The sequence below is a fragment of the Scardinius erythrophthalmus genome (assembly GCF_964197995.2).
Source record: "Scardinius erythrophthalmus genome assembly, chromosome: 17".
NCBI lineage: Eukaryota > Metazoa > Chordata > Actinopteri > Cypriniformes > Leuciscidae > Scardinius > Scardinius erythrophthalmus.
In genome coordinates this window covers 7,477,869-7,504,473 of record NC_138237.1, presented here as the reverse complement: position 1 = coordinate 7,504,473, position 26,605 = coordinate 7,477,869, and the positions used below count along the sequence as shown (strand labels likewise).

Here is a 26,605-nt window from a genome sequence, read left to right as displayed (position 1 = left end):
TTTTTAAAATTTTAATCAGATTCATTTACATTTTTTAGATTTTACCCAATAAAGCCTACTGTATCATATTTGATAAGCGAATTTCTAAGGCTTCAACATGATCAAATTTGCTGATAAAACCTGTTGCACACAGTTTACTACATGCCTTATGTCATATGATTGATTGTTTATATAAAAAAAGAGCAAGTAAAAGGTCTTTATTTAAATGATTTTTATAAAGCAAGCATAAGCATACATTTTATGTTGTTAGTAATATTTCAAGATGAACATTTACTGGACTGAAGCAACATTTTTTTTTTTTTTTTGAAAAATGTTAAAATGTGAGTCTCAAATATGATCATCAGGCTTTTGAGGAAGGTTTATTTCTTCATCTCTCATTCATCATTGTATTGCATTGTATCATATGTTTAACAGAGCTTTGATCAGAAAACTAAGCATTTAAATATCATCTTACTTGGACATTATCGGGAGATATCGAGTTACAACTTATATTTATGTGCATTTTATGTAAATTACAGAATTTCATCTTATTTAAATATCAGCATCTGCACCAAATTGCATATTTTTGCTGTTTTTTCCTCCTTGAGTTTGAACTTCACATTCTCACTAAATCAGATGATATGAGAGCCATAAAAGCCTGATGTATCAAATATGATACTCAACAAAAAAACACATATGCAAACTTTAATATTTTATATTTTTTAAGATATTTTGTCTAAAGGGTCAATAAACTGATCCATTAAAAAAAAAAAAAAAAAAGATTTTTTAATTAATTATTTTTATGTCAGGCTTTACAGGGTTAAGACATTTGGTCCCTTTTTTTCTTGAGGAGACCACCCAAAGGTCCCCAAAACGTAGGGTTTACTATTTTTATGGGGACATTTGGTCATATTTATTGTGTGTTTGTGGGTCAGGTTTAAGCAACATTTGGCCCTCATAAAGGCAGCAAATCCTGATGCACACACAAGCTATTTCTCATACATATGCATTCACACAAACATGTCAGTGCCAAGAGTCACATTATCAGAGTAAACCCCAAACATGAATCACTCAAAGTGCTCATTGTGTTCTGCAGGTTCCTGATCCGTCCGGATCCACTGGCTCACGTACCCGAAGCACCGCCCGTACAGAACCGACGGTGCCGGTCCACAACTAACACACCAGAACTCAACAAGGTTTAACCAGTCAGAACTCAGCACTAAGAACTAGGTCATATACAAAGCCTTGAAATAACTGGACTATAAAGAGCTTAGGGTAATTCATCAGTGATATTATGGTCTGAACACTGCATATAATACAAAAGAAGAGCTTTGAACTGTGAGTGTAGTCATTTGTGAAATATTATGTGGTGAAGTAAAACTTAATGTTCCTTCAAAGAAGAGTGTCATTCATCCGGGATTCTTGTCCTAATCTGTGCAGTACCACATTTGACCTGTAGGGGAAACACAGAGATCATATGGATGAAAAAGCGTCCTGTTGTTGTAGATCAGACACTAGAGGGCGATGATGACTGATCCAAGTCAAACTTACCTCAGTTGTTTGGAAAAACAGTTTTTTTGCTGTTTTAATACAGGCATCTATTTCCTATTTAGTTTGCGCTTTTGTTTCATGTTTGTTTATTGCCTTGCAGTGTTTTGCATTCAGAAGATCACAGATAGACTTCTTGATTCTGGAGAGTGGCCACAAAAATGCATGTCTGAATGTCATTGCATTAGATAATTAAATAAACCAAGTAGCATTTATTTTAAAGAAAGATTTCAGCTGTGTGAACACTGTGAGAAGTGCAGCATCTCTTCTTAAAAAAATATGTTAGAAGAACTTTGAGAGTTTCCATGAAAACAGTATTTCTGAATGTTCTCTGAACGTCCAGTTTTTGAAATGTTTTAAACCGTTTTTTTCTTGGTTATTCAAACATTAAGGAAACATTCCATTTTATCCTTTTGCAAACATTATGGGAATGTTACTTTTGATGAAATGTTCCATGAAAGACGTTCCATAAAGGCCAGATAACTTTGAATGAAAGTTCTATTAATTATACTGGAAGAATATTTGTTCATAATGTTGAGAGAACCTCACCTGATTATTAGCTAAAGTTCTGAGAATGTTCCCTGTTAGACTTAAGTGTCCATTCACTGTATCGGGTATTACCTCTATTATGATTGCGGTGCACATTTGGTTAGTTTTAGTTGTCTACTCTCCAGTAATAATGAAATGTGCAATGTTTTGATATTATTATACATAGAACGTAATTTGTACGTCAGATATTTTTGTGATTTTGGTGCATTTTGAAATTAAAGTATTTAATGCATATGTTATGTTAGCCGTGTGTGTGTGTGTGTGTGTGTGTGTGTGTGTGTGTGTGTGTGTGTGTGTGTGTGTGTGTGTGTGTGTGTGTGTGTGTGTGTGTGTGAACATTAGTATAAGAACAATAATGTGAGGTGTTTCCATTTGGAAGAACAACACGTGATCATAAGAGAGTGGGAATAAGAGCAAGTGCCAGCAGTGTGGGGTACAAACACACACACACACTGCTGAGTGAGGCAGTTTCGGTCGACAGGTCTGAGCAAGAGGGCGAGACAGGGAGGCGTGTGAACGGCAAGGTGTGTGTGAGGAAAAATTTGTGGAAAAGTGTGTGTGCTTGTTTGTTTAAGAGTGATGAATTATTGGAATTGAGTGGGAACATTTTAGTATAAATCCAATAATATCTCTCTCTCTCTCCCTCTCTCTCTCTCCCTCTCTCCCCCTCTCTCTCTCTCCCTCTCTCCCCCTCTCTCTCTCTCTCTGTATATTTAGGGGATTCTTCAGATAGAGGAGCTTAGTTTGCCCCTAGTTTGAGTTTAAAGGGTAAAAAAGAAATACATTTTAGTTTTAAAGGACAGACTATAATAGAGTTGATTATTTTGTTTAGTTAATCTGAGTGTTACAGATAAACATTTGCCTTAATTTCTGTCTCCCTAGATTTGAACTTCTCTTCTACAGTTACTTTTTCTTTTCAAAATTTTACATTTTTCTGTATTGCAAGTAAATGCTATTCTATTTGAAAATGAATGTTGAGTAAATACAACCAAAACTTTATTATACCAAACTCCATGATCAGGCCATGATCAGATTTTTATAGCAGGACTTATGAACAATATTGTAACAAATTAACTTCATAATTTATAGCTTACAGAATTTCCATTGTTTAAGTAGTCAGAAGTGTTCAAGGTGCATTCAAATATAAACCCTCTCTTTAAGGAGGTTGTTCTCTCTATGTTTTAAGTGTTTTTCTAGCCTCAGTTTTCCCACTTTAAACCCTTCCTGCAAATGGCGCAGAAAAAGATCCCCTTTAGCAATCCCATAAACCCTTAATTCCTTAATTAAACACCAAACAGTGATTAATAATGAACAAAACATGGTGACAGTTGAGTGCACTTCATGTCATGTTTTATTGTTCTTCCTCCAGCTCTCGGATGCTAATCTCTTCATCCTGTGGAGGTGTTTTCTGATCGTACCGTGTCATTACCTCGAGTGTGACGGCCTCAGGCCCAAACCTGCACCCATCCTGAGAGATCACCCGAGGCTGCGCTCTTTAGCATCACCGTTCACACCCACAAACACACCCAGTGCCTTTAACTGTGCCGTTTCACACCGCCTGTCCGCATGCAATGCAGACATGTGCGCACACGTGTGCAGGTGCATGCAAACACACACGCACATGGTAAACAAATGGACATGTATGAGAAGGATGTGCACATGAACATGGGCAGTGTAGGATTGCAGTGTGTGTGTGAGAGCGAGAGACGTCACATCTGTCGCAGTGTCCCATGAGACTTCAGACCATGAGAACCAGCTTCTCCCCAACAACCACACACACATGCACTCCTCCTCCAAAGAGCAAAAGGTCAGTGTCACTGCCTGAATTTTCTGCGGGCAAACATTTTTAGTGACTTCTAAACTGACCCAGGCAAAAGTTGGGGTCAATAATATTTTTTGTTTTGAAAGAAATTAATACTTTTATTCAGCAAGGACGCATTAAATTGATCAAAAGTGATAGAAAAGCCATTTATAATTCATAATGTTATTTCTGTTTCAAATAAATGCTATTCTGAAGAAGAAGAAAAAAATAGCATGGTTTCCACACAAAAAAATATGAAGCTGCAGCACAGCTGTTTTCAACATTGATAATAACCAGAAATGTTTTTTTGAGAAGCAAATCAGCATTGAATGATTTCTGAAGGATCATGTGACACTGAAGACTGGAGTGATGAAGCTGAAAATGCAGATTTGATCACATGAATAAATTACGTTTTAACTTATTAAAACAGAAAACGGTTTGTAATAATACTTCACAATATTACTGTATTTTTGATCAAATTAATGCAGTCCTGATGAGCATAAGAGACTTATTTCAAAAGTTATTATTAGAACAACAGATATAGCCGAAATCTTCAAGTAGAACTCAACTAGTTTAGTCAAATCATGTTTAATGTGGTTTAGCTGAAAAACCTCATGATGATGTTGAGTTTCCTGCTTCTGAACCGTGCGCGCTCATGTTTCCCGTCTTTTAACCTCAGGATTTCACTGAGTGTGTGTGTGTGTGTGTGTGTGTGTGTGTGTGTGTGTGTGTGTGTGTGTGTGTGTGTGTGCGTGTGTGTGTGTGTGTGTGTGTGTCGAGGGGTTGTAGTGTCAGGTTCAGAGGACTGTCCGCTCGCACGGCCTTTAACCATTAAACACATTAGCATTTAGCGTGGTTAGCATTTCACTACAACAGCTGTTTGCTACGAGTGGTCCTAAAGCAGGCTTGCTGTCTCTCACACACACTACGTAAATACACACATAAACAACTCACACACAAGTGGGATTAAATTTATCCAGAAGGACAGCAGCACACATTCACTCATCACATACAACACTATTTATACTCACATTTTCCCATAGGAAAGTCAGATAGGCCTAACAAAGATTCTATAATCTGAGCTGTCTATTTTTATTTCTCCAAAGTATTTTTCTTAGAGAGATATTTGTGAGACAAAATGTATAGCCTATACCAGTCAAAAGTTTGGAATAATTCATTTTTATATATATATATATTTTTGAAAGAAGTCTCTTCTGCTCATCAGACTTATTTATGCATTTTATTTTTATTTTTTTATTTCTCTGATCAATTGAAAGTTTGAAAGAACAGCATTTATTCGAAATATAAATCTTATAACATTATAAATGTCTTCACTGTACTTTTGATCAATTTTGCTGAATAAGCATTCATTTCTTTCAAAAATAAATATTTTACCAGGGTTATTACTAAAAGTATTACAAATATTTATTTTAATTGAAAAAAAGCTGTGTAAAAAAAAAAGATGAAAAACTGATAAGGAGCCATGGGCTCGAAACTTCACCTGTGGTGAGAGCATGAGATAAATATGTTTCTATTTTTTAGGCTGTGGTGTGCAAACTTTCCTTTCTTTTAAAAAAGTTTTTGTGGTTGAACACACTCATTAAGCTTTTTTTGCCCGTTAGATGTGCACACTTTGTGTTGAATCTTAATTTTAAGTTATTAGTTGAAAAAAAAAACTAAACAAAAAATTATAAATGTTGCCTTGGCAGAAAATTTAAAACTAGAAATACATAAAACTTACTAAAAAAAAAAAAAAATATGATATGACAAAACATAATGAAATTACTAAAAATAAAATTAACATGAAAAACTAATTCAAAATATTAATAAAAAATAAAATAAAAGCTAAAATAGCACTGAAACTTACTGTCAAAATAATATTGGAATATTATATACATTTGACCAGACAGATCAACACACATAAATACACACACACACTTGCCTGATGCATCTACTTAGAAAATGATGCATGAACACACAACCCCTGCTGTGCATCTGAGTGAGTGAGAGTAAAATCTTCTTCTCATTGATGGGCTCAAAGTGAAATGTTATATGATCGACACACTCCTGGCAGAGACACACATCCGCTCTGAGCGTGAGAAAGAGAGAGTAAAGCGAGATGGCAGAGGACGGATTGAGAGCGAGGTCAAGGAGTGCTATGAGCAGAATGCTGTGAGATGTTTTGGAGGATGCTGAGCGCTCAGAAAAAAAGGTACAAAAGCTGTCACTGTGGCTGTACCTTTTCAAAAGGTACACCTTTGTACCTAAAGACTGCATTTTAGTCCCTCAAAGTTACATATTGGTACCAAAAGTGTATTAGTTCCTAAATTATATATATTAGAACCCTTTTGAATGGTTCTGCAGTGACAGCTTTTGTACCTTTTTTTCTGAGAGTGCAGGAGTTGAGTTTGTCTCAAGGACACTGTCTAAATGGTGAGCAGCTTAAAACCTTCAACAAGAGCACAGACAGAGACGGCTCATGCCAAATGCTGTACAACCTCCACAAGACGCTGGCAAGAACACAGAACACGCGCTCGATAAGTCAACCAAAGCCCCGGGAGTGTTTAAGGAGTCTGTTTTTGGAAAGCGAGAGGACCAACCCCAGGGCGAGGTCTGGACACCAGTTGTCGGAGACTTAGAGAAAATGATACAGCCAACAGCTGAGAAACAAAACCCTCACACACACACACACACACACACACATCAGCAAGAGACAAACATACCAAATGAGAAGAGATACACACAAAAATCTAAATAAGAATTACTCTATTTAAATAAAAAAATAGATGAGAAGAGATGCAATGAGAATAGAAAAGAAGACAAGATGAGAGATGAGAAAGAAAAGGCGAGTCAATGAAGGGAATAAGATAGGATAAAGCGTGAACAGAAGAGAGATTTTACAGTATACACAAGAAATGCTGTTCTTTTTATTCATCAAATAATCCTGAGAAAGAAAAAAAACAGTATCACGGTTTCCACAAAAATATGAATCAGCAAAACTGTTTTCAACACTGATAATAATCAGAAATGTTTCTTGAGCAGCAAATCATCATAGACTGATTTCTGACACTGAAGATTTAGCTTTGAACACAGGAATAAATTACATTTTACAATACATTCACATTTAAAATGGCTATTTTTAATTTTAATAATATTTTACAATATTACTCTTTTAACTGTATTTTTTAATCATATAAATGCAGTCTTGGTGAGCAAAAGAGACTTCTTTCAAAAACATTTTTAAAATCTTACCATCCCCAAACTTGGTTGTGTACACACACACACACACACACACACACACACACACACACACACACACACACACACACACACACACACACACACACACACACACACACACAATAAATAAACATTTAAAACACACTATTCTTTATCAATAAAACATAATAAATAATTCTGTTAACCCTAATTTGGCAATACTTTTTTCTAAACGTTATCAATGCTATTCTGAATGTATATGCAATCCATCTGCAGTATCTTCATTTTTCAGATTGCCAACTTTGCTTCACTCAAAACACAATTCAACCAACTAAATGTTGTGTTTCTTGAAACTCTACATATAAAAGTTCATCCAGAGACAAGACCAGACCAGACCAGACTCGAAAAGATGTGAATCTTTTAACACTGAAATGAGAAACGGATCTGTGAGATGTTGAGATGTTGTTGGTGGCACTGAAGCTACTGAAATATGAGATCTTTATATATACACACACTCACAAACAAACACACACACATGAATTCACAGTCTGAGAAGATTATCAGATGATTTCAGCTTTGATAAACATGAGTGCATGCATTTAAAATAACAACTTATTGTCTATGTTTTTTCAGGTTTGTCTTTACTTAAATGTGACCTAAATGTTTTCCAAAGCAGTCAAGGTCTTTTTAAAGTGTTAAAAGAAAGTTAAAATGATGATTGAAGTCATTATGCGTCATGATCACAGCAAGAGACTATAAATATATTCAGGAAGTCAGCAGCAGATTTTACAGTCACTCATTTGTGGGTTCAGATCCCGGTTCTGTGTGAATTGGGCCTGTTTCCTGCCATGAAGCGTGAAGTGTCTTTCACACCGTGTGTGTGTGCGTGCGTGTGTGTGTGTGTGTGTGTGGCTGCTGCCAGATCTCTCTTAAATCCTGATATACTGTCCATATATGTGTTTAGTTATGTGTAACGCCAAGGTCATGGGTTTAATTCCCAGAGAAAGCAAGAACTGATAAGAATGTAAATGTGTACCCTGAAATGCAATGCAAGTCGCAGCGTCTGCCAAATGCATAAATGTAAATGTTTACACAAACACACATGCATGTTGTAGGGTAAAGAGTACAGGCATGCTCAGCTCAGATTTGAGATTTCTCCAATGGGGGTTGTGTCTCTCATCAGCTTTAGAAATGCAAATAAAGCTTTATCATTCAAGCTCTCGGAGGGGGAGGGATGGCACAGATGCATCAGGACGGCATGCGAGGACTCGTTCACAGTGTGTAGTGTGAAATTCGTCAGGTGATTACAGTACTTCACTCGTTCAGGATCTAGTAGGTGACAGACGGTGTTTAAACGCAGTCACACTCACTGTCCGCTGCTCTTTGATCATGACTGGACCCTGTGCTGGTTAACCTGACCACAGTTATTCTGGCCCATGTTGTTTTGTTCAAATAATTTGATCTGGTTAACTCACAATCTCCGTATATAACAAGTTCCCTTTAAACTGCACTGCAATACATCAGTTTTACATAAAACATTTTAAGTTAAGAAATTCAGAGTTTTAGTTAGCAGAACTGGCAGATTTTTTATTTTGTACTCATACATTTTAAACTTGAAATATTTGTGTGAGCTTATTCATACATTTAATTTAAAATGATGTAATCTCAACTTAAATATTTTTAGTAGTGGAAACTTGGCCGGCTTTAACTACTTTATTCAGTAAATGCTTACTTGCTAATTGGTAACAATGCCTTGATAGCCATAGCATAGCAATTTCTGAATGAGTATGACAGTCTCTAGAACATTTAACATATATATGTTCTCAAACTAAGATCATGCTCCACTTGTCACCCCCAAAAAAGAAACTCTTCTAGCAAAACATCAAATCTCTAATGTAACATTCAATCTTGCACACAAAAAAAACATTATATAACAATATTAGCATTTACTCCCTTTTGAGTGTCATGGCAAAGCATGCTGGGAAATAGAAATCTCAGCAGTTTCAGTTATATTTAAGTTTGTCTAAATTAAAAGAATCTAGTTCATAAAACTCAAAACTATTAAACAATTCAGATTACTCATATTGTGTCAGTTGTGAACTCAAAAGAAAAAGAAAGTTATAAATACTCATAAAAATTAATTTGACTGAACTAATGTGTTTAATTTAAGTTTAACCTACTCAAACCAATTAATTATTTTGAGCAGTAGGGTTTACATTAAATGTTTGTTTTTTTTGCTTAAAACAAGAAAAATATAAAAAAAAAAAATTAAAGTAAATTAATTTAGTTTTAAGGTTGTTTACATGTTTTTACTGGTAAACAAGACAAAAATGTTGTCTTGTTTTACAATAAGCAAGATTTCCAGGTAAACATTACCCATGCAAACCTCAAACCCTCTGTCCCTGTGAAATGAGTGTGTTCAAATGGGAAGGAAGGGAGTTTTAGGAACAGAGGAAAAAGGAAGTACCGCTGTTCTCAAATCAAAGTAGGGTAAGTGCATTTAGGTGACTTTTTCAACTTTAAACTTTCCTCGAACACTTTGAGATTTGCATTTAGGAATCAAAATGAAACTTCGGTGGCACGACGAGAGGTTATTTGTCTCCTAAGCTCAATCTAACATTCGTCAGTTACAGTTTTGGCTCACTCTCTTTCTTTCGCCCTCTCATTCAACTTTTTTTTTTAATGCCCTGCGGTTGCAGATTCCACAATACAACGGTTCCCACGGGCCGACACACACAGACATGCACACATATAGTGGGTGCTGTCAAACATGATGTGTCATTACTATGATTCCTCAGGCAATGAAACTACACATGCAGTTTCATGCCAAAAAAAGGGGGAAAAAGGCAAACAAACTTGTACATGAACAAAAACAATATGACATAGATTGCATTAGTGCATTTATATGGATTGTAAATAGAAACATTAAAAGAGAAATGATAGCACTCAGTGCTTATAAGATCGTAAGTACAGTGTAGGTCAACTATAGGTCAGACAAAGGGGAATTCTTCTGACATATTGATCTTTACTTCTTATTGATCATTTTAGAGATGACTATTGAAGTGCCAAAGAGTGAGAGAAAAAGAGATTATGACTAAGTAACAGTGTGCTCACATTTACAAAAAAGTACCATAGTACGGTGGTACCATGGTAAAGTGACTGTATCTGAGAAATGGAAAAACAATGATATTAGTATACAGTATGTGCGTATGATATATGTGTGTGTGTGTGTGTGTGTGTGTGTGTGTGTGTGTGTGTGTGTGTGTGTGTGTGTGTGTGTGGCCTGGTAAACCCTACATTATGGGGACAAGGATGGCAATATCCGAAATCCTTGTTCTTGTGGGGACATTTTTTGGTCCCCATGAGGAAAACGGCTTATAAATAAAAAAAGTGATGTTTTTTTGAAAATGTGAAATTGCAGAAAGTTTTCTGTGATGGGTAGGTTTAGGGATAAGGTTAGTGTAAGGGAATAGAATATACAGTTTGTACAGTATAAAAATCATTATGTCTATGGAAAGTCCCCATAAAACATGAAAACACTACATGTGTGTGCACTGTAAAAAAAAACTGTAAATTTACAGGAAACGGTCTGTATTTTTTTACAGAATTTTGCCGTTTTGTCATTATACAGTGAATACCTGTTATTTTACAGATATTTGTTGTAATTTAAAGGTCCACTATTAAATTTACAGGTAATTGCTTTTATTTTGGTTTTACATTAATTTTACGTTTTTTAAAGGAAATTCTCTGTAATTTTATATGGTTATGTGTAATTTTACATAAAAAATTAAGTAATATTTTACAGATTATTTCTGTGGAATTAGAAAACAAAGAAAATAAGGTATAACTGCAGAAATCAGCAGTCACTTAACATGTTTTCCTTAAAGATTATTAAGCATGTGGGGGTTAAAGTGAGTTTTAAGATTTGTACACACATTAGGCAAGCCTATTTAATTATTTATAGTCTTTTAATTTTGTCTTGCAAATAGATGTTCATTTTGATCATCATTTGTATTTGCCCGTAAATTTCATTTAGGCCTATATTTTATGTCTTTTATGAATCGTTTTTCCAAATCTGCGTGGCTTTGTGTGCGTTTGTATGTATGTGTGTGTGTGTGTGTGCCCGGACTGCCCGCGCGCGCGCAGATTCAAATTATCCGCCATTACGTTTCGTTGCTGCTAGTCCCGCCCACAACAGTTAGCTACAGGTCTGTCTCTGTCGTCGATCTGTGTCAAGGGCAAGCGGGAGATTTGAAGTTTCAGTCTACGCTCGTGAAGTAGTCGTGGATTGTGATCACAGTGGTTCAAATCGTTCAAATCACAGTGGTCTATAATCGTATTCGACAGAAGCAGCCAGCCGTGAGCAGGAGTGCTGAACACATATTAGTTGTTTGTAGTCTGGGTGTCAGTCCAGAAATAACGCGCCCTTTTTCAGTGAGCCTGGTTCGTCGTCACAGCGGACCTCATCCCGACCGATCAACGGCTGAGGTAAGAGTCTCATACTACATGTGTGTACGATATTTTATATTACATTTGTGTTAAGTGGTTAGACAGTTTCCATGCTAACGTTAGCATTCTTAAATGATGTTCAGTTATAACTGGGTCAGGGCAAAACACTGAAAATGCAGCATGCGTTTTTTAATTATCGATCTGTGTTAAGAAAGATCAGTTGAACCCAACCCACATCTCTACTTGTTAACTTAAAGACCTAAAACAATCTTTTGTAGACTTGTTATTCATATTAAAGTCCATAATTGTGTATAAAATCTTCGTTATGATAGTCAGTAACATTAAACCAATAAATGGCGGGATATTTTGAAACACTGTCTGGAAGCTGAAAACTTTTCTCTTAAAAAACATACTTTATTTTATTATAATAAAATTGTAGTAAACACGTTTTTAGCTGATTTTTTACCATTGTAATAGCCACAGTTTTACTAAAAATAGGCCTACCGTGTTTCTTTTGTTTATTTCGTAATAGTTAACATGACTAACTTTATTAAGACCGTTAAGAAATCGAAATACTGTAACTTAACGTACTTGTTGATGATACAGGAAAGCCTAGAACAGGAAGACTAGAATATGAATACAACATGATGAACCCCTAGGACCTAGGTGTGCAGCTAGGTCACAGTAAATCATATTTATTTAACATTACTTTCTATAAATGTAACTTAGCTAAAATCACATGGCAGCTCAAAATATTACTGTTAGCCTTTCCAGCTCAGCTTCAAGATCATAGTCATTTGAGTTTTTGCATTGTCCCAATGGAACATATTCTGACATGTGTAAATCTAATACTGAGTTTTAAAATAACTTGTGTGTGTGTGTGTGTGTGTGTGTGTGTGTGTGTGTGTGTGTGTGTGTGTGTGTGTGTGTGTGTGTGATTTCAGGTCACGTGGAAAGCAGATGATCATGGCAAACAAGGTATGGGAAGAATTCACTAAAACATAAAAATCATAACGGTTCTGATTCCATATGTTCATAACAGTCTTCTGATTCCAAATGATTGCACTAAAAGTATGCACAAGGTTTGGATTTGCTACAGCAAGATTACGATTGTGTTAGATTCCACCCATCTTTCTTTCTTTTTTTCATTTTTTTTAACTACCCACTAAGCAAAATGATGTCCGAAAGACTTCTTTTCAATGTCTTTGTTACAAAAATCAGACGTTGAAATGCCGTCCACTGAGGAGCCAGAATGAAAGTTATGACGTCTTTTTTTGACGTGTTCTGCACGTCCGATATAGACGTTCATCGAACCTTCGTACAAGGTTAAAACTAGTTCAGATGTGGCCATTGTGGACATATTTCAACATCATTTATGGTCTCATTTAGACATAATTACTTTGACTATTGCTGTCGTATGATCTTAGTGAGAATGAACAGAGGTTTAGATGTTGATTATTCGTTTAATTTGAAGTGTCACCATTGTGGCGATCCGTGTTTGCTTTAGTTGGGCTCTTGGTCCCCGTTCCTTTTATTTTAACTTTTGTTTGGCTGCTGTAACAGTGTGTTTGTGTAACACAATTGTTGTGGCAGAGAAAGCCTAGAAAAAGTATGAGGTGTTATCAGTTCAATGTTGATGATGACATAATTATCACAAAAATGAGCCTTTAATATTGTGTTTAAAGTTTTGTGTTTATATTTGCCGTTAATAACCACCAACCTTTTGGAACTGCATTATTGGTGAAGGTGTATTTATTTGAAGGTGTATAAAAAGCATGTGCACATTATGTTTTGAGCAAGAGTATCATACAGTCACACACAGACATCAAGATTTTGGATATGAATCACAACAACGGTGACAACCAAAAAAAGATTGGGAATTAAGGATGAGTTTTGTACTATGAAAGCTACCCATCATGCATTGCAGCATGAAGCTTTTTTTTAAATTGTCACCATTGTTGGAAATCATATGCACAATCTTGATGTCTGTGTGTGACTGTATGATACTCTTGCTCAAAACATCATGTGCACATGCTTTTTATACACCTTCAAATAAGTGATCATTTTAATGTTTTTGGCACCAATAATGCAGTTCCACAAGGTTGTTGGTTATTAATGGCAAATATAAACACAAAACTTTAAACACAATATTAAAGGCCCATTTTGTGATGATTATGGAGTCATCAACATTGAGCTGATAACACCTCAAACTTTTTCTAGGCTTTCTCTGCCACAACAATTGTGTTACACAAACACACTGTTACAGCAGCCAAAGAAAAGTTAAAATAAAAGAACGGGGACCAAGAGCCCAACTAAATCAAACATTGATCACCACAATGGTGACACTTCAAATTAAACGAATATCAACATCTAAACCTCTGTTCATTCTCACTAAGATCATCTGACAGCAATAATCAAAGTAATTATGTCTAAATGAGACCATAAATGATGTTGAAATATGTCCACAATGGCCACATTTTAACTAGTTTTAACCTTGTACGAAGGTTCGATGAACGTCTATATCGGACGTGCAGAACACGTCAAAAAAAGACTTCATAACTTTCATTCTGGCTCCTCAGTGGACGGCATTTCAACCTTTGATTTTTGTAACAAAGACATTGAAAAGACGTCTTTCGGACATCACTTTGCTTAGTGGGGCTCTGTCATTTAGAAACATGACTTTTCCTATCACTACTATCTTAATGACACATATCTTTTAATCCAGCTAGATGATCTGACGGTTGCTGCTCGCATCTCAGCCTACCTGATGGAAAATTCTTGCTGGATGAATGACCTTCACCTTTAAATCAGCCTTGCCAAGACAGAACTGCTTATGGTTCAGCTTTCAGCCAAAACATACTTGCTGTGATCCTGCTGATTTGCCTTATCATTAGGAGGATCAGGCCCTTCCTATCGGAGCTACACAACTCTCTTGTTCTATCCAGACTGGGCTATTGTAATGCTCTCCTGGCAGCTCTTCCAGTGTCAGTCAAACCTCTGCAACTGATCCAGATGCTGCAGCAAGAGTTGTCTTTAAAGGTAGCCCTATGCCTAAACTCACTGCTTCCGATCTATGTGTCTCCAGAAGCATGTGTTCTGCAAGTGAACGGTGCCTTGTGGTGCCATCATCCCAAAGAGACACAAAACCACTTTCACTGACATTTACCTGGACTGTTTCCTGGTGGTGGAATGACCGGCACAACGCAACACATTTTCAAGAAACTGCTAAAGATCCATCTTTTTCATAAACACTTCACCCAATAATACTAAATCTTTGTAAAAAAAAAAAAAAAACACCTTTCTATGTGTACTGTGCTAGACTAACTGGGACTTGTCACTGCACTTGTTGCTTTTTATTATCTTTAATTATTATCTTAATTGGTTAGTCACTTTGGATAAAATGTAATTGTAAATGTTAAAATAAGTTATACTGTAAAGGTATACGGTAATTGCTTTTTATTGTGGATATTTTTACATGTTCTAAATTATATACTAAGCTTCTATTTCCTATTAATCACTTATCTTGATGTTTAGTGTTTGTTCAATTACTAATACTGTAAATATGCAGGTAATTTGTACTCATACATTTAGTTAATTTAAAAGAAATTGACTGTAAATTTGCTATTATTAAGAACTTAATTAGAGATGTTGTGAAATTGGATCTGTACAAATAAAAATTAAAACTGTAAATTTACAAACATTTGTATTTGAATTTATGTACTTGTGTGCATTTTTATACATAATTTCATTGTTATTTTACACATAAAAACTATATTTAAAGAAAATTACTGTAGATAGACAGCATTATTATATAAAATAATTTTATAAAACCTTAAATTTACAGTATTTAATTGTTTTAAAGGTGTATATGACTTTTTAAAACATTAAAAAATCCCAATAATTACATAAGATTTAATGTAATATTAAAGATATAATCTGTTATTTAATTATGGAAAATTACTGTATTTTAACGAGATTGTTTTTTTCCGTTATTTTACGGTAATTTTCTGGCGCCCCAGCTGCCGGAATAATACCGTTTTTTTACAGTTTTTTTTTTTACAGTGTGTGTGTGTGTGTGTGTGTGTGTGTGTGTGTGTGTGTGTGTGTGTGTGTGTGTGTGTGTGTGTGTGTGTGTGTGTGTGTGTGTGAACATGCAATCAAGCCTACTACTTGTCTGAAGTAGGTCTACGGTCTTACTAAATTATTAAAGGCCCACTGAAGTGCCTTGAAACACGCAGCATTATTCAGTGTGTTGACGTAATTTTCAATGAAACAGGAAGTCAGGGCTGGACATATCGAAAAGCCCCTCCCTTTTTAAAAATAGCCAATAGCGTTTAGTTTATATCACAGCTCGGCCAGAGCCGTTGAGCTCGGTAAAGCTGCAGTTTCCTCGTAATCTCTAACCGTTTCTCCTCCTAACCTCCCCCATATCGCTTCAAAATAGAAAATTTAAATGGGTCCCGATATGTTTTGTGGTCTGCGTCGACTCGATCACTGGAGCTGCGGCGGTTCGCGTGACACTTACGTAAAACCAGACTTCATTCGCCCCAATGGAAAGCATATTTACACTGTCTGAATTGTTCCCTATCCCCTATATAGTGCATTATTCACCATGTAGAAAACAGTAAATGTGTGAACAAGTGACCAATTTAAGCCGCAGCTTCAGGTTGATTTATAATGAAGGGGGCGGAGCTTCAGATTCTAGAGAGCATTTGATTGGACAGAAAATCTGATGAGATGCTAAAGTGAGAGACTGAGTTTTTGAATGCTTTTATCTACTAAATGCGAATTTTGTTATTGTTTTGGTGCACACTAGCATAGATAACAGTAGTGTAACAGGCTAACATATTTATACTAAAAGCCTAAAAAACTTCAATTTTGATTTCACTTTAAAATGTACACATACATTTAGATTAGATACTCCAAAGTACTTTTAATGAGTTCAAAAACATACAAAAGAAAATATGTTATTAAACATTCAAAACAAACATAGCTAGTGTTACCATGGTACCATGTAAGGACAACATAGTATTATTATTGCAGATGCACACATCCATGGCATTACAATGGTACCATGTCCAAAAAACTCTTAGCTGGTAATGCAAAAACATTTCCCTCCTTTAGAAACGGGCGACAAAGGACACACACTTTCAGCATTGGGTCTTGATTTGTTAATGAGGCCTCCCCCTTTTCTATGGGTCTGAACTGGCGCCAACAGAAAGCAGTGATCCGCCCTAGTCCCTCCTCAATCCTCTAGATGGGACAGGAATAAACTTGCATATCCCACATTTATCCTGGGAAGAAAGTGTGAGAAAGTTTTTTTTTTTTTCTTCCCTTGCGGTGAAACTAAACTGTGCAGGGAGTGTTCACTCTTCTTTTTTTGTCAGATACACATTAATTATTTTGAAGGAAATCTCTCTCTCTCTCTCTCTCTCTCTCTCTCTCTCTCTCTCTCTCTCTCTCTCTCTCTCAGTACCTGCGCGGATGGATAACAGGGGCGGGCGCTTTCCGTCTCGAGCGTGAGAAGTCGTTCAGCTCAGAAGAGCTCGCGACGTCCAGAGTCCCACGCGACAGTGACATCAGCGCACGCGCACGCTCACGCGCGCCCCGAGCTGAGAATCAAGCAGAGTTCCCACGAGCAGCAGCGACAAGAGACGCTCTCGAGAGAGACTGGGATTTATTTATTAATTAACACGGATATTTATTCAAACTGTTTTGCACTTTTTGGGAGATTTAAAGAAGACTTCAGGGGATCTATGAGAACTTCAGAAAGGATTTTAAAGAAGTTGTAACGCCGAGGCGGAGTTATGAACCGTTTCTTGGTGAAATTAACGCTACTGACGGCAGCATCGCTCGCGACGGTGGCACAAGGTATCAAAGATCAATGCCACTCTAATAACTTGTGTTAAATTATATGCATTTAGTCTTATGACTCTGTTTTGATTCATTTGATATTTTCCAAACTGTTCTTGTTTTGCTCGGAGATATTTCTGCAGAACTTGAGCTTTGACGTTCACTTGTTGCACAGAATAGTCTGATTTTGGGATAAACACTTTAAAGTTATTGTCTTTCACAACTCTATTTTTTATGTCAGGTAGCCTAGGCCTACTTTATTGGCATTTATTTTTGTTGTTGCATGAAACAATAGTACCAAAGCATCAATGAAAAATACACAAACTACAAATACCATCAAGGTATCAATTGTAAAAACATAGAAAACAATAACAGACTTTCAGTAAGTTATTAATATATAGCCTATTACAACTCGCTCGCCATTTCTTTCTAATACGGGGGTGTATAATAAATTGATATTCATTATTGATTCTGTTGAATTCAAAGTGTAATTCAGAGGAAGATTAATTTAGTCTGTTTGGGGTAAATTGGACCACTTTTTGACAGCCGCCTCAAGAAGTGTTTCCAATGTGTCTAAAATCTCTCTTTTTAATTGTTCATTCACTAATGTAACTTTTGGCGAATAGTTTCTGTTCTTGTTATGAATGTAAAGATTACAGATGCATAACTTCAGGTTAAGGTTGAGTAACTTCAGAACTTTATGACAGTGTAAGTGCTTGATTTCTGAAGATATTGTGGTGGTTTTTTAGTGTTCAGGATTTTTTTGTCTGGTGTCCCTGATGTTGATTGAGTTGCATTGTGTGTGGAGTCTGGAGGAAAGCGATCTGTGAGTGAATGAATGAAGGGAGGGTGAGGAGGAGGGGGTTGTGCTGTTGTTCTCGTGCGCTGGTAAACAATGGCTCGAGACAGTGTTTTATAGGCTCGTGCTGGACTCTGATTCCTTTTGTCCGCGCGGCGTGGGCTCTGCAGCTGTCGCGCGCGCCCCTAGATCCCCCCCCCCCCCATCCCATTCTCTCTCTCTCTCTCTCTCTCTCTCTCTCTCTCTCTCTCTCTCTCTCTCTCTCTCTCTCTCTCTCTCTCTCTTCCTCTTCCTCTTCCTCCTCCTCACACGCGCGCGACGCTCCACCAGGCCACGCTCTCGTAGAGGAACCGAGAGAAGACAGACAGGGAAATGACACAACTAGGCAGAAGGGATAGGAAACGAAACAGACGCTTATTAATGTTAAATTCTTCACATTTCAAGCCTGAGGTAAACCATGAAGAAAGAGAAATTATGCTAACAAGAAGTTATGTGGGGGTACCACGGTTCAATAATGGTATTTATTGGACCAATATTGTACCAATATGGCAATTCCATGGTACTTTTGGTGTAGCCTCTATGTATGTATTCATGTACCATGTTATTAACATGATACTTCAAAGATGACCCATGAGCATTGAAAATGTAAAGAATTTCTGGAAAAGTAGCTTATAATTGATTATTTTTTATTACTTAAAGGGACAGTTCACCCAAAAATGAAAATTCTGTCATCATCTACTCTCCCTCAAATTGTTCTAAACCTGTATAATTTTCTTTCTTCTTCTGAACACAAAATAAGATATTTTCAAGAATGTCGGTAACCAACCAGTTGATGGACCCATTGAATTCCATAGTATTTTATTTTTTCCACATTATGGAAGTCAATGGGGTCCATCAACTGTTGGTTGCCGACATTCTTGAAAATATCTTCTTTCGTGTTCAAGTGAAGAAACTCATACAGGTTTGGAACAACTTGAGGGTGAGTAAATAATGACAGAATTTTCATTTTTGGGTGAACTATCCCTTTAACTTCCATTTCGTTTTATTATTTAATGTGATTAAATACTATTATTCAATAACTCCTGGGAAAAGCATAGAAAAAATGCTTAACTTTAAAATATTTATTTGGCAATCTCGATAAAATGACTTTCTGAACCTCTTTCCCATAACTACAAATGACTGAAAAAGTCATTTATTCAGCCAAATATTAGCTTAGTAAGTTTTAAAGTATTTGAAATCCATTTTTGCGGCCTAGTCTGTGCATAGAAGTTTAAAGTTGTGCAACATCTGAATCAGAAACAAAAGATAAAGAAAAAAAAGGAGAATTAGTACCAGTGGTGTAATCTATAACCAGGACCAATCTGAGGGTTTTGACTAAGAGCTTTGTCTCTAGACAGTCATTACCAATTAAAGACGGCCTGCAGGCAGCTGGTTTCATTCAACAAGTGCACAACTGTGCTTTATGGTGACTGGCTTCGATTCGCTGTTAATCCCTAAAGTGTGACGTTGCACGCTCCTGCTAAAAAAAATAGCCTACACTTCCCTCCATCACTGGACACATTTGGCTTATTAAACCATATTGAATGCTCACTCAAAGTCAAATGTGCACATGCCAACACTGTCAGCTAAACTTAAACCAGTGTGAAGCTGATATATTAATACTGAAACAGGAAGGACTGTATTCAGAGTTTAAACCCTTGTTAAAGGCTGACTGCCACATGGAGAGGGAATTGAAGAGAATGTGGAGCTATTTCCAGGCTCAGTGTTAGATAACTGGATTTTTCAGGATCTCTTTAGATGAATAGTCAAGAACCATTCATCAAGAACCCCCCTCCCTTCCAGTCCCCCATCAAAATCAGTTATTCACAATTCAACAAAAGGCCAGTGGCTCTCCATCGGGGCCACAAAACAAAGGGCTCCGGGCCTTTATTGATGTCTGTAGGTGGCAAGGTTCTTTTGTAAGGAGTTAGCATGTGTGTTTGCATTGACAGGTGTGCTATGGGTTGTACAGGTGGGTGGGTGGGTGCTGGTATGACCTGGTTTTCTACAGGTGATTTGTGTGGTTTACTTGATTGCTGGGATGCACTAACAGATCTTTGTGTTTGTTTAGGGCAAAGATGCTCAGAATACTGTCAGAATGGAGGAATATGCGAGCTCAAGCCGAGCGGAGAAGCATCATGCAGGTACGTTACAAAAACATTAAAGCTGTACTCTTAACTGTTCTTTGGAGAACCCAAAATGGTTCTTCTATGGGAAAAACCCCTTTTGGAACCGTTATTTTTAAGAGTTCAGGAAGTTTTTATTCTCTAGTTCTGTGGAAAACCATTTATTCTTTGGTGCTAGAATCCAAAACGCGGATCTGAAAAACGTTTTGAATCTCCAAAGAACCATATAGCAACTCTACATGCACCAGTTCCTTGTTGAACATTGAAGAACCTTTATTTGAAAGAGTGTAACGCACATAATATTGAGTTGTAAATAAAGTGTGTTTTACAGGAAAATTCTCTATTTCTACTTAAATTTCCCATTTTATTCAATGTGTTACTTGCTGTTAGTTTATAATAATTTTTTCAGTTTGCCTCGTAAAATGATAGTAAAAGACCATGTGTTTAAAGAAAAGTGTGTGTATACCTGTGTATTTGTTTGTAAGCTGTGATCAACCATGTTGAGATTCCATCTGTAGGACCAAACCCTTCTTAGCAACCAGACAAAGCTCTCAGCATCTTTCGAGTGTGTGAGTGTGTGCGCATGTGCGAACATGCACGCGGCCATAGTCATTTGGTTTCAAACTTAGATAAAAGACCCCCCTACCAACCCCCCAGTAGTCCGTTGGTGCCCTGCTGCAGTGGGACGCTGCTTCTGTCAATGTCTATTCATGCCATTCAGCCCAACAGCTGGCCCTCACCTCCTATTGTCTCACACACACACTTAGCAAGCGTGGAATAAAACTTGCATCTGTTCTTATAGGATGCATACACTAGGATTTCCTATGATTTTTCCCATCAAAATCAGATTTTGTTGTTTATTTTAGTCTTTTTTGCTTTTATCTGTTTTCTTACACTCTCGGGAGGCTCTCTGTATGTGTGTGAATGGTGTCTTTTTTTGGAGGGCAGATGGCGGAGGGGGTAATAAGATTGCAGGAGCTCATGAGAATGGCCTCTGTGTGTGTGTGTGTGTGTGTGTGTGTGAGACGCTTTAAAGTGGGGAAATTCAAATGCAAACAAGTGTGTGAGACTGTTAGTCGCATTTCTCTTTCTCCATTTAATCTTGCGAAAATGTAATCTAGGAAAACACTTTTGAAAGTCACTTTTACACTTTCAAGTTCAAAATAAAATTGAATTTTGATTGCGAGGGATGTTTGCTTGGTGGTTCCTAGTTTATTATAGATGGTTGCTATGATTTTCCGCCTTTTTTGATGAAAACATGCGTTTTTGTCTGTGCATAAGTTGCTTCCATTATGTTGAATTTAAAAATAAAGGTTCTTTATTGGCATCTGTGGTTCCATGAAGAACCTTTAACATCCATGGAATCTTTCCATTCCACAAAAGGTTCTTAATGGTGAAAAAACGGTTCCTTTCAAGTTTATGACCCGGAGTATGAGCAATAATAACAGTGATAATTGCCTTAGCAAGTGGCTCTAATTAATGCATGAATCAGTTTAGCAAAGAAGAAAGGAAAAGAGATTTTATCTGTTGTGTTGCTTGCGCACACACATTCAGTGGGGGTCAAACCCTGAACATCCTGTTGTTGTGATGATCCCGTCAATAAACAGGAAGAGCAGAAATATTTTTTTATCCCAGAAATATCTCATCTGAACTTTGACGCCTTTCCTGTGTGGTCCGAATCTCAGCCTTGGAAATTGTTTGTAAATCGCCAGTGTCTGTGAGTGCGTAAGCGTGTGGGGATTTCTCTGGCTTGTTGCATCTGAATTGAGGTCGGCGTTGCTTGAACTTGTTAAAGTTCACATGAACTTCTGACATTTAGTGAGAGGATGTCCTAGTTAAGTGTTCCTGTAATGTTCTTTGATGACACAGGCTCATTTATAAAGCAAATAATCTTCATGTGAAGTTGTGAAACTCTGACAGTCTATAGTCATACTAGATTACATACTCTTTCTATACTAGGAAACTTGACCTATTTGGGTGATGCCATATTAAAACCACTTATTTCAAGTATTTCTAGGTGTGGTCAGAGTTATGGAGGTGTTATGTATTAGCGAAGGCTTGTTATGTATGTGCAGCAGTGTTGTTATTATCTAAAACAATTAAAAATCACTTTTGTTAATTAAAATGAAATAAATATTGTATGAAGAAATCCAGTTTGAAAAACTTAAACAAAAAATTTAAAATGTTGCCTTTGCAACTAACGGAAATAAAATAGGTTTAGGTTTGAGTGCTAAAATAACTAAAACTGAAATAAAAAAAATAGTAAAATAGAAATATATAAAAACAAAACTTAAAAACATGACAAAAGCAGACAAAATTACTAACAACCTAAACTAAAATTAAAATATAAAAACAATAGCTAATTCAAAATATTAATGCATGCTATAATAATAATACTAAAATAACACTGTGTAGTCTTGTAAAACATCCATTCACCATTGTCTTTTATGGTCATTCAGATGTACTGATTAGCATAAACATTTTATTGAATTAAATAGTATTTTTAACTATTATTTTGTCTTGTGTTAATTCTTCTAAAGGCAGGATTTCACAAATCATTAGTGCACTTTGTCTTTCTAGAAGTCAAATGTTCCTGATTGTATCCTGATGATTGGAGAATGTCAACAGGTCCAACCCATTCCATGCTTTTCCACATTTTTGGGCTTGGTTTTCCTCGAGCTTAGTGCTTTAGTGATGTATATGAATGCAATGGCAAAATGTGTGTCATAACGCAATTCATAATGCAACAAGGTCCCTGTGTGTTTTGTATGTTTTTTTCGGTATTTGAACATCATAAAATGTTCTTTGACTCCTGAACATTCCACAACACCTGACATCAGTTCTGGAACTGTCGGAATGCTGGAGGGTGGGAGGATAATTGGAAGCGTGGAATCAGAATTCCAGAGTTGTCATTTGAATCCTGGAATGCTGTATGACCTTGCATCTCTGGTTGTGGTTGGATTGGTGACAGCTTTTGGCTGGGCATTTTAATGATGGCGAATCTACTGTGTGTGGTGTGTTTTAAATGCATCATCTCTAGACGAGACGTGTGTGTGATGTTGTGCATTACCAGAGTTATTTGTAGAATGAAACACTGTGTGTGTGAGCAGGAGACAGATCGATGTGATGAACATACGGTTCTAAATTTGGCCTCGCACCAAAACCGTGTGAAACAGCTCGTGTCTGGACGCATGACTTCAGCTTTTTTACCTTTTGTTGAGTAACTTCTGCATTATAATATTTCACTTAAACTCTCACTTCCATGTCATGTGTCTGGTTTGTTTCTAATGCGTGGGTTTGCATGTACGGTTTATGGTTTAGCGACGTGCTTTCCTGCGATCCTCTTCTCTGAACTGAGTTTAAACCCGTAACAAGAGTTCAAAATCAACTCACTAAAGCTCTGAGAAAAACACGATGGAACGGTTTTGTTGATGTAAGTGAAGTGAGCGACTTAAATATAGTTAGTTAACACATTAGTAAGCTCACATGAACTAGCAATACGCAAAATATCTTTGACTGCATTGATTCATCTTTGTTAATGCTAGTCAATAAAAATACAATTCTTCATTGTTTGCTCAGAATAGTTAACAGTGCATTACCTAGTGTTAACAGACACAGCTTTTGATTTTAAAAATGTATTAGTAAATGTGGAAATGAGCATTTAAGATTAGCAACTGCTCTATTTTTCATTGTTCATTCATGTTTACTAATGTAAGCAAGTCAAACCTTATTGTAAAGTGTTACTGATATATAATACCTGATAAGTTCACTGCTTGTGGCCACCAAAACACAACACGCGTGCAACACGTTTAATTGAAATGTCTTGTGTTTGCAAAGGTGTGAACGGTAAGAACACAGCTCTGAGGGCCAGACGGAGAAAACGAAAGTTTGTTGTTTTGATTCACACTGAGGGGCAGGAAGTCTGCGGTGTGAAAACACACACACACACACACACACACACACACACACACACACACACACACACACACACACACACACACACACACACACACACACACACTTGCACAGAAGGCCGTGGCAGCAGCAGATGGTAGACCAGCCCACTGGAATGGGGGGGTCTGTTGCCTGCAGTCACAAATGTGCTCAGGGGTCACAGGTCACCGCAGCATCTGTTCAGAGTCGAGTCTCACACACTCCTGCTCTCGGACCTGTTGCCTCGACGGGCTGCAGATGACTTCTGCTGCTGCCTCGGGGGACAAAGAGAGAGACTGCGTTAATGCCTCAAGTAAACTCACACACTCATCTGCGCCTGCAAGTGTTTGCGTTGGGATGTCTCTATTATTAAAATACTGCATGTGGTTTGCAGTTGCATTGTGATTATGGCTACCAATTAACATATTCACTTTGTTGAGTAATTTATTTTCTACATTTATTTTTAAAATATTGCTATTTTTTAGATTCATATATATATAAAATTTTAGTGCTGTCAAATTGATTATATTTACAAACTTTTATGTTAGATGTGATTAATCGATTAGACCGCACTAATACATTTATTTCTATTAATTTCATTTTTTTGTTTAAATTACACTGCAGTGCACTACATACAATATTGATATCTTTAAAAAGTTATGTAATATATTGTTACTACATTTATGTAGGTATATAACAATATATACATTTATTAAATTTTTGTTTCCATTTTATTTTTTTATTTTAAAGAGCAATAAATTCATTTTAATTTAATGAAATTCAATTCAATAAATTCATGCAATGCGCTACATTTTCAAAATAAATATAATATAGGCTATTCTTGGCCAAATTTCAGTGTTAATATCTACAGTGATGTGTTTAATAAAGACAAAACGAATGAATGAAAGTGATAAATATGGATGAGAACAAATGTCAATCGAGATTCTGTGCAGATAAAAATGAGGTTTCCAATAGTTTGGGAGAGGCGGAGTTTTCTCTTCTCTTGGGAGCTGCCTTAGTGACCTTATGCCACTCGCCATGGCAACAGGCTTTGGGGGAGGGGCAGAGGACAGTGGGAGGGGCCTGCAGCACAGCTGCCCTTATTTATGCACACACCTGCTGCAGCACACACACACACGCACATGAATAAAACACACTGTATTTACTAAACTTTTACTTTTGAGTTCACATTTTGAAATGTACTTTAGTGGCTGTTGAAGAAAATGTTCAAATGTGTCATTTGTATGTGTCCATATGAGAGGGAGAGCATGTGACACTGTGTGTGTGTGTGTGTTCTTGTTGTTCCTGATCGCCCTGAGGAATTCAGATGAGTTAGAACAGTGTCTTTCTTTCACACACTGTTTATACACACACACACATACGTTTACTCAGCCAACTAAATAAGAACATATCATAGATTTCTGCTGTTTTTGTATAAATAACCCTGACCTGAAGCCTAAAAGAAAACATTTGTTTGTATAAATAAATAAATAAATAAATAAATAAATAAATAAAAACAAATAAAATAAATGCATATAAATATTAATAAATATAGAAATGCATAAATATAAATGCATTAATAAATAAATATAAATAAATAGATTATTGAAAATTAAATGCATATAAATAACCCTAAAAGAAATCATTTGCAATTCTAGAATTTAAATTATTTATTTATAAATAAATATAAACAAATTAAAATAATGCATATAAATGAATTAATATAAATGCATATATAAATATAAATATATTAATAAATAAATATTAATATAAATAAATAGATATTAAAATAAATTATGCATCTAAGTAAACCTAACCATAATCCTAACAACACTTTTGCATTTCTAGAATTTAAAAAATAAAGTATTTCTAAATAATAACTGTTCACTTGGAGGCTTTGTCATAATTAGCTCACTGTTATTCTCAAAGTATTAAGTAATAATAATATAATCTTGTGTGCATTCTGTTTCTTTAGGTGTCCTGCAGACTTCGTCGGCCCCAAATGTCAGTTCCCGAACCCGTGCAGCCCGTCGCCGTGCCGTAACGGAGGCGTTTGCCGCGCACGGACGCAGGGGAATGACGTGGAGGTGACCTGCGACTGCGTCTTGGGATACAGCGATCCGCTCTGTCTGACACCTGTCAATCATGCCTGTATGAGCTCCCCGTGCCGTAACGGAGGCACCTGCTCTCTGCTCACGCTCGACACCTTTACCTGCCGCTGCCCACCTGGATGGTCAGGTGTGACCATCACACACTTACATCACCCAGACTAGATGCTCTTCCTTGCGAGTTGGAACATAAGTTAACCTC

At 36.5% G+C, this 26,605-nt stretch overlaps 2 protein-coding genes and 1 long non-coding RNA gene across 3 annotated transcripts in view; all 3 read left to right on the top strand.

Moving 5' to 3' along the window:
• Nucleotides 1-1,373, top strand: part of kcnt1a (potassium sodium-activated channel subfamily T member 1a) — a 21,018-nt gene extending 19,645 nt beyond the window's left edge. The window contains exon 30 of the mRNA XM_081391906.1: nucleotides 1,076-1,373. Within this exon, the coding sequence (XP_081248032.1) occupies nucleotides 1,076-1,181 (106 nt within the window). The 3' untranslated portion in view covers nucleotides 1,182-1,373. The remainder of the gene's footprint in view (nucleotides 1-1,075) is intronic.
• Nucleotides 1,374-11,482: 10,109 nt separating this feature from the next.
• On the top strand, nucleotides 11,483-14,607 carry LOC308705074. The gene is made up of 3 exons (XR_014031871.1): nucleotides 11,483-11,584; nucleotides 12,490-12,523; nucleotides 14,271-14,607. It is a non-coding gene; the product is annotated as an uncharacterized lncRNA (long non-coding RNA).
• A 2,505-nt stretch (nucleotides 14,608-17,112) lies between these two features.
• The window catches only part of notch1a (notch receptor 1a), a 34,474-nt gene continuing 24,981 nt past the window's right edge, over nucleotides 17,113-26,605 (top strand). Inside the window, exons 1-3 of the mRNA XM_081390375.1 lie at nucleotides 17,113-17,416; nucleotides 20,308-20,380; nucleotides 26,271-26,533. Of these exons, the coding sequence (XP_081246501.1) occupies nucleotides 17,353-17,416; nucleotides 20,308-20,380; nucleotides 26,271-26,533 (400 nt within the window). The 5' untranslated portion in view covers nucleotides 17,113-17,352. The remainder of the gene's footprint in view (nucleotides 17,417-20,307; nucleotides 20,381-26,270; nucleotides 26,534-26,605) is intronic.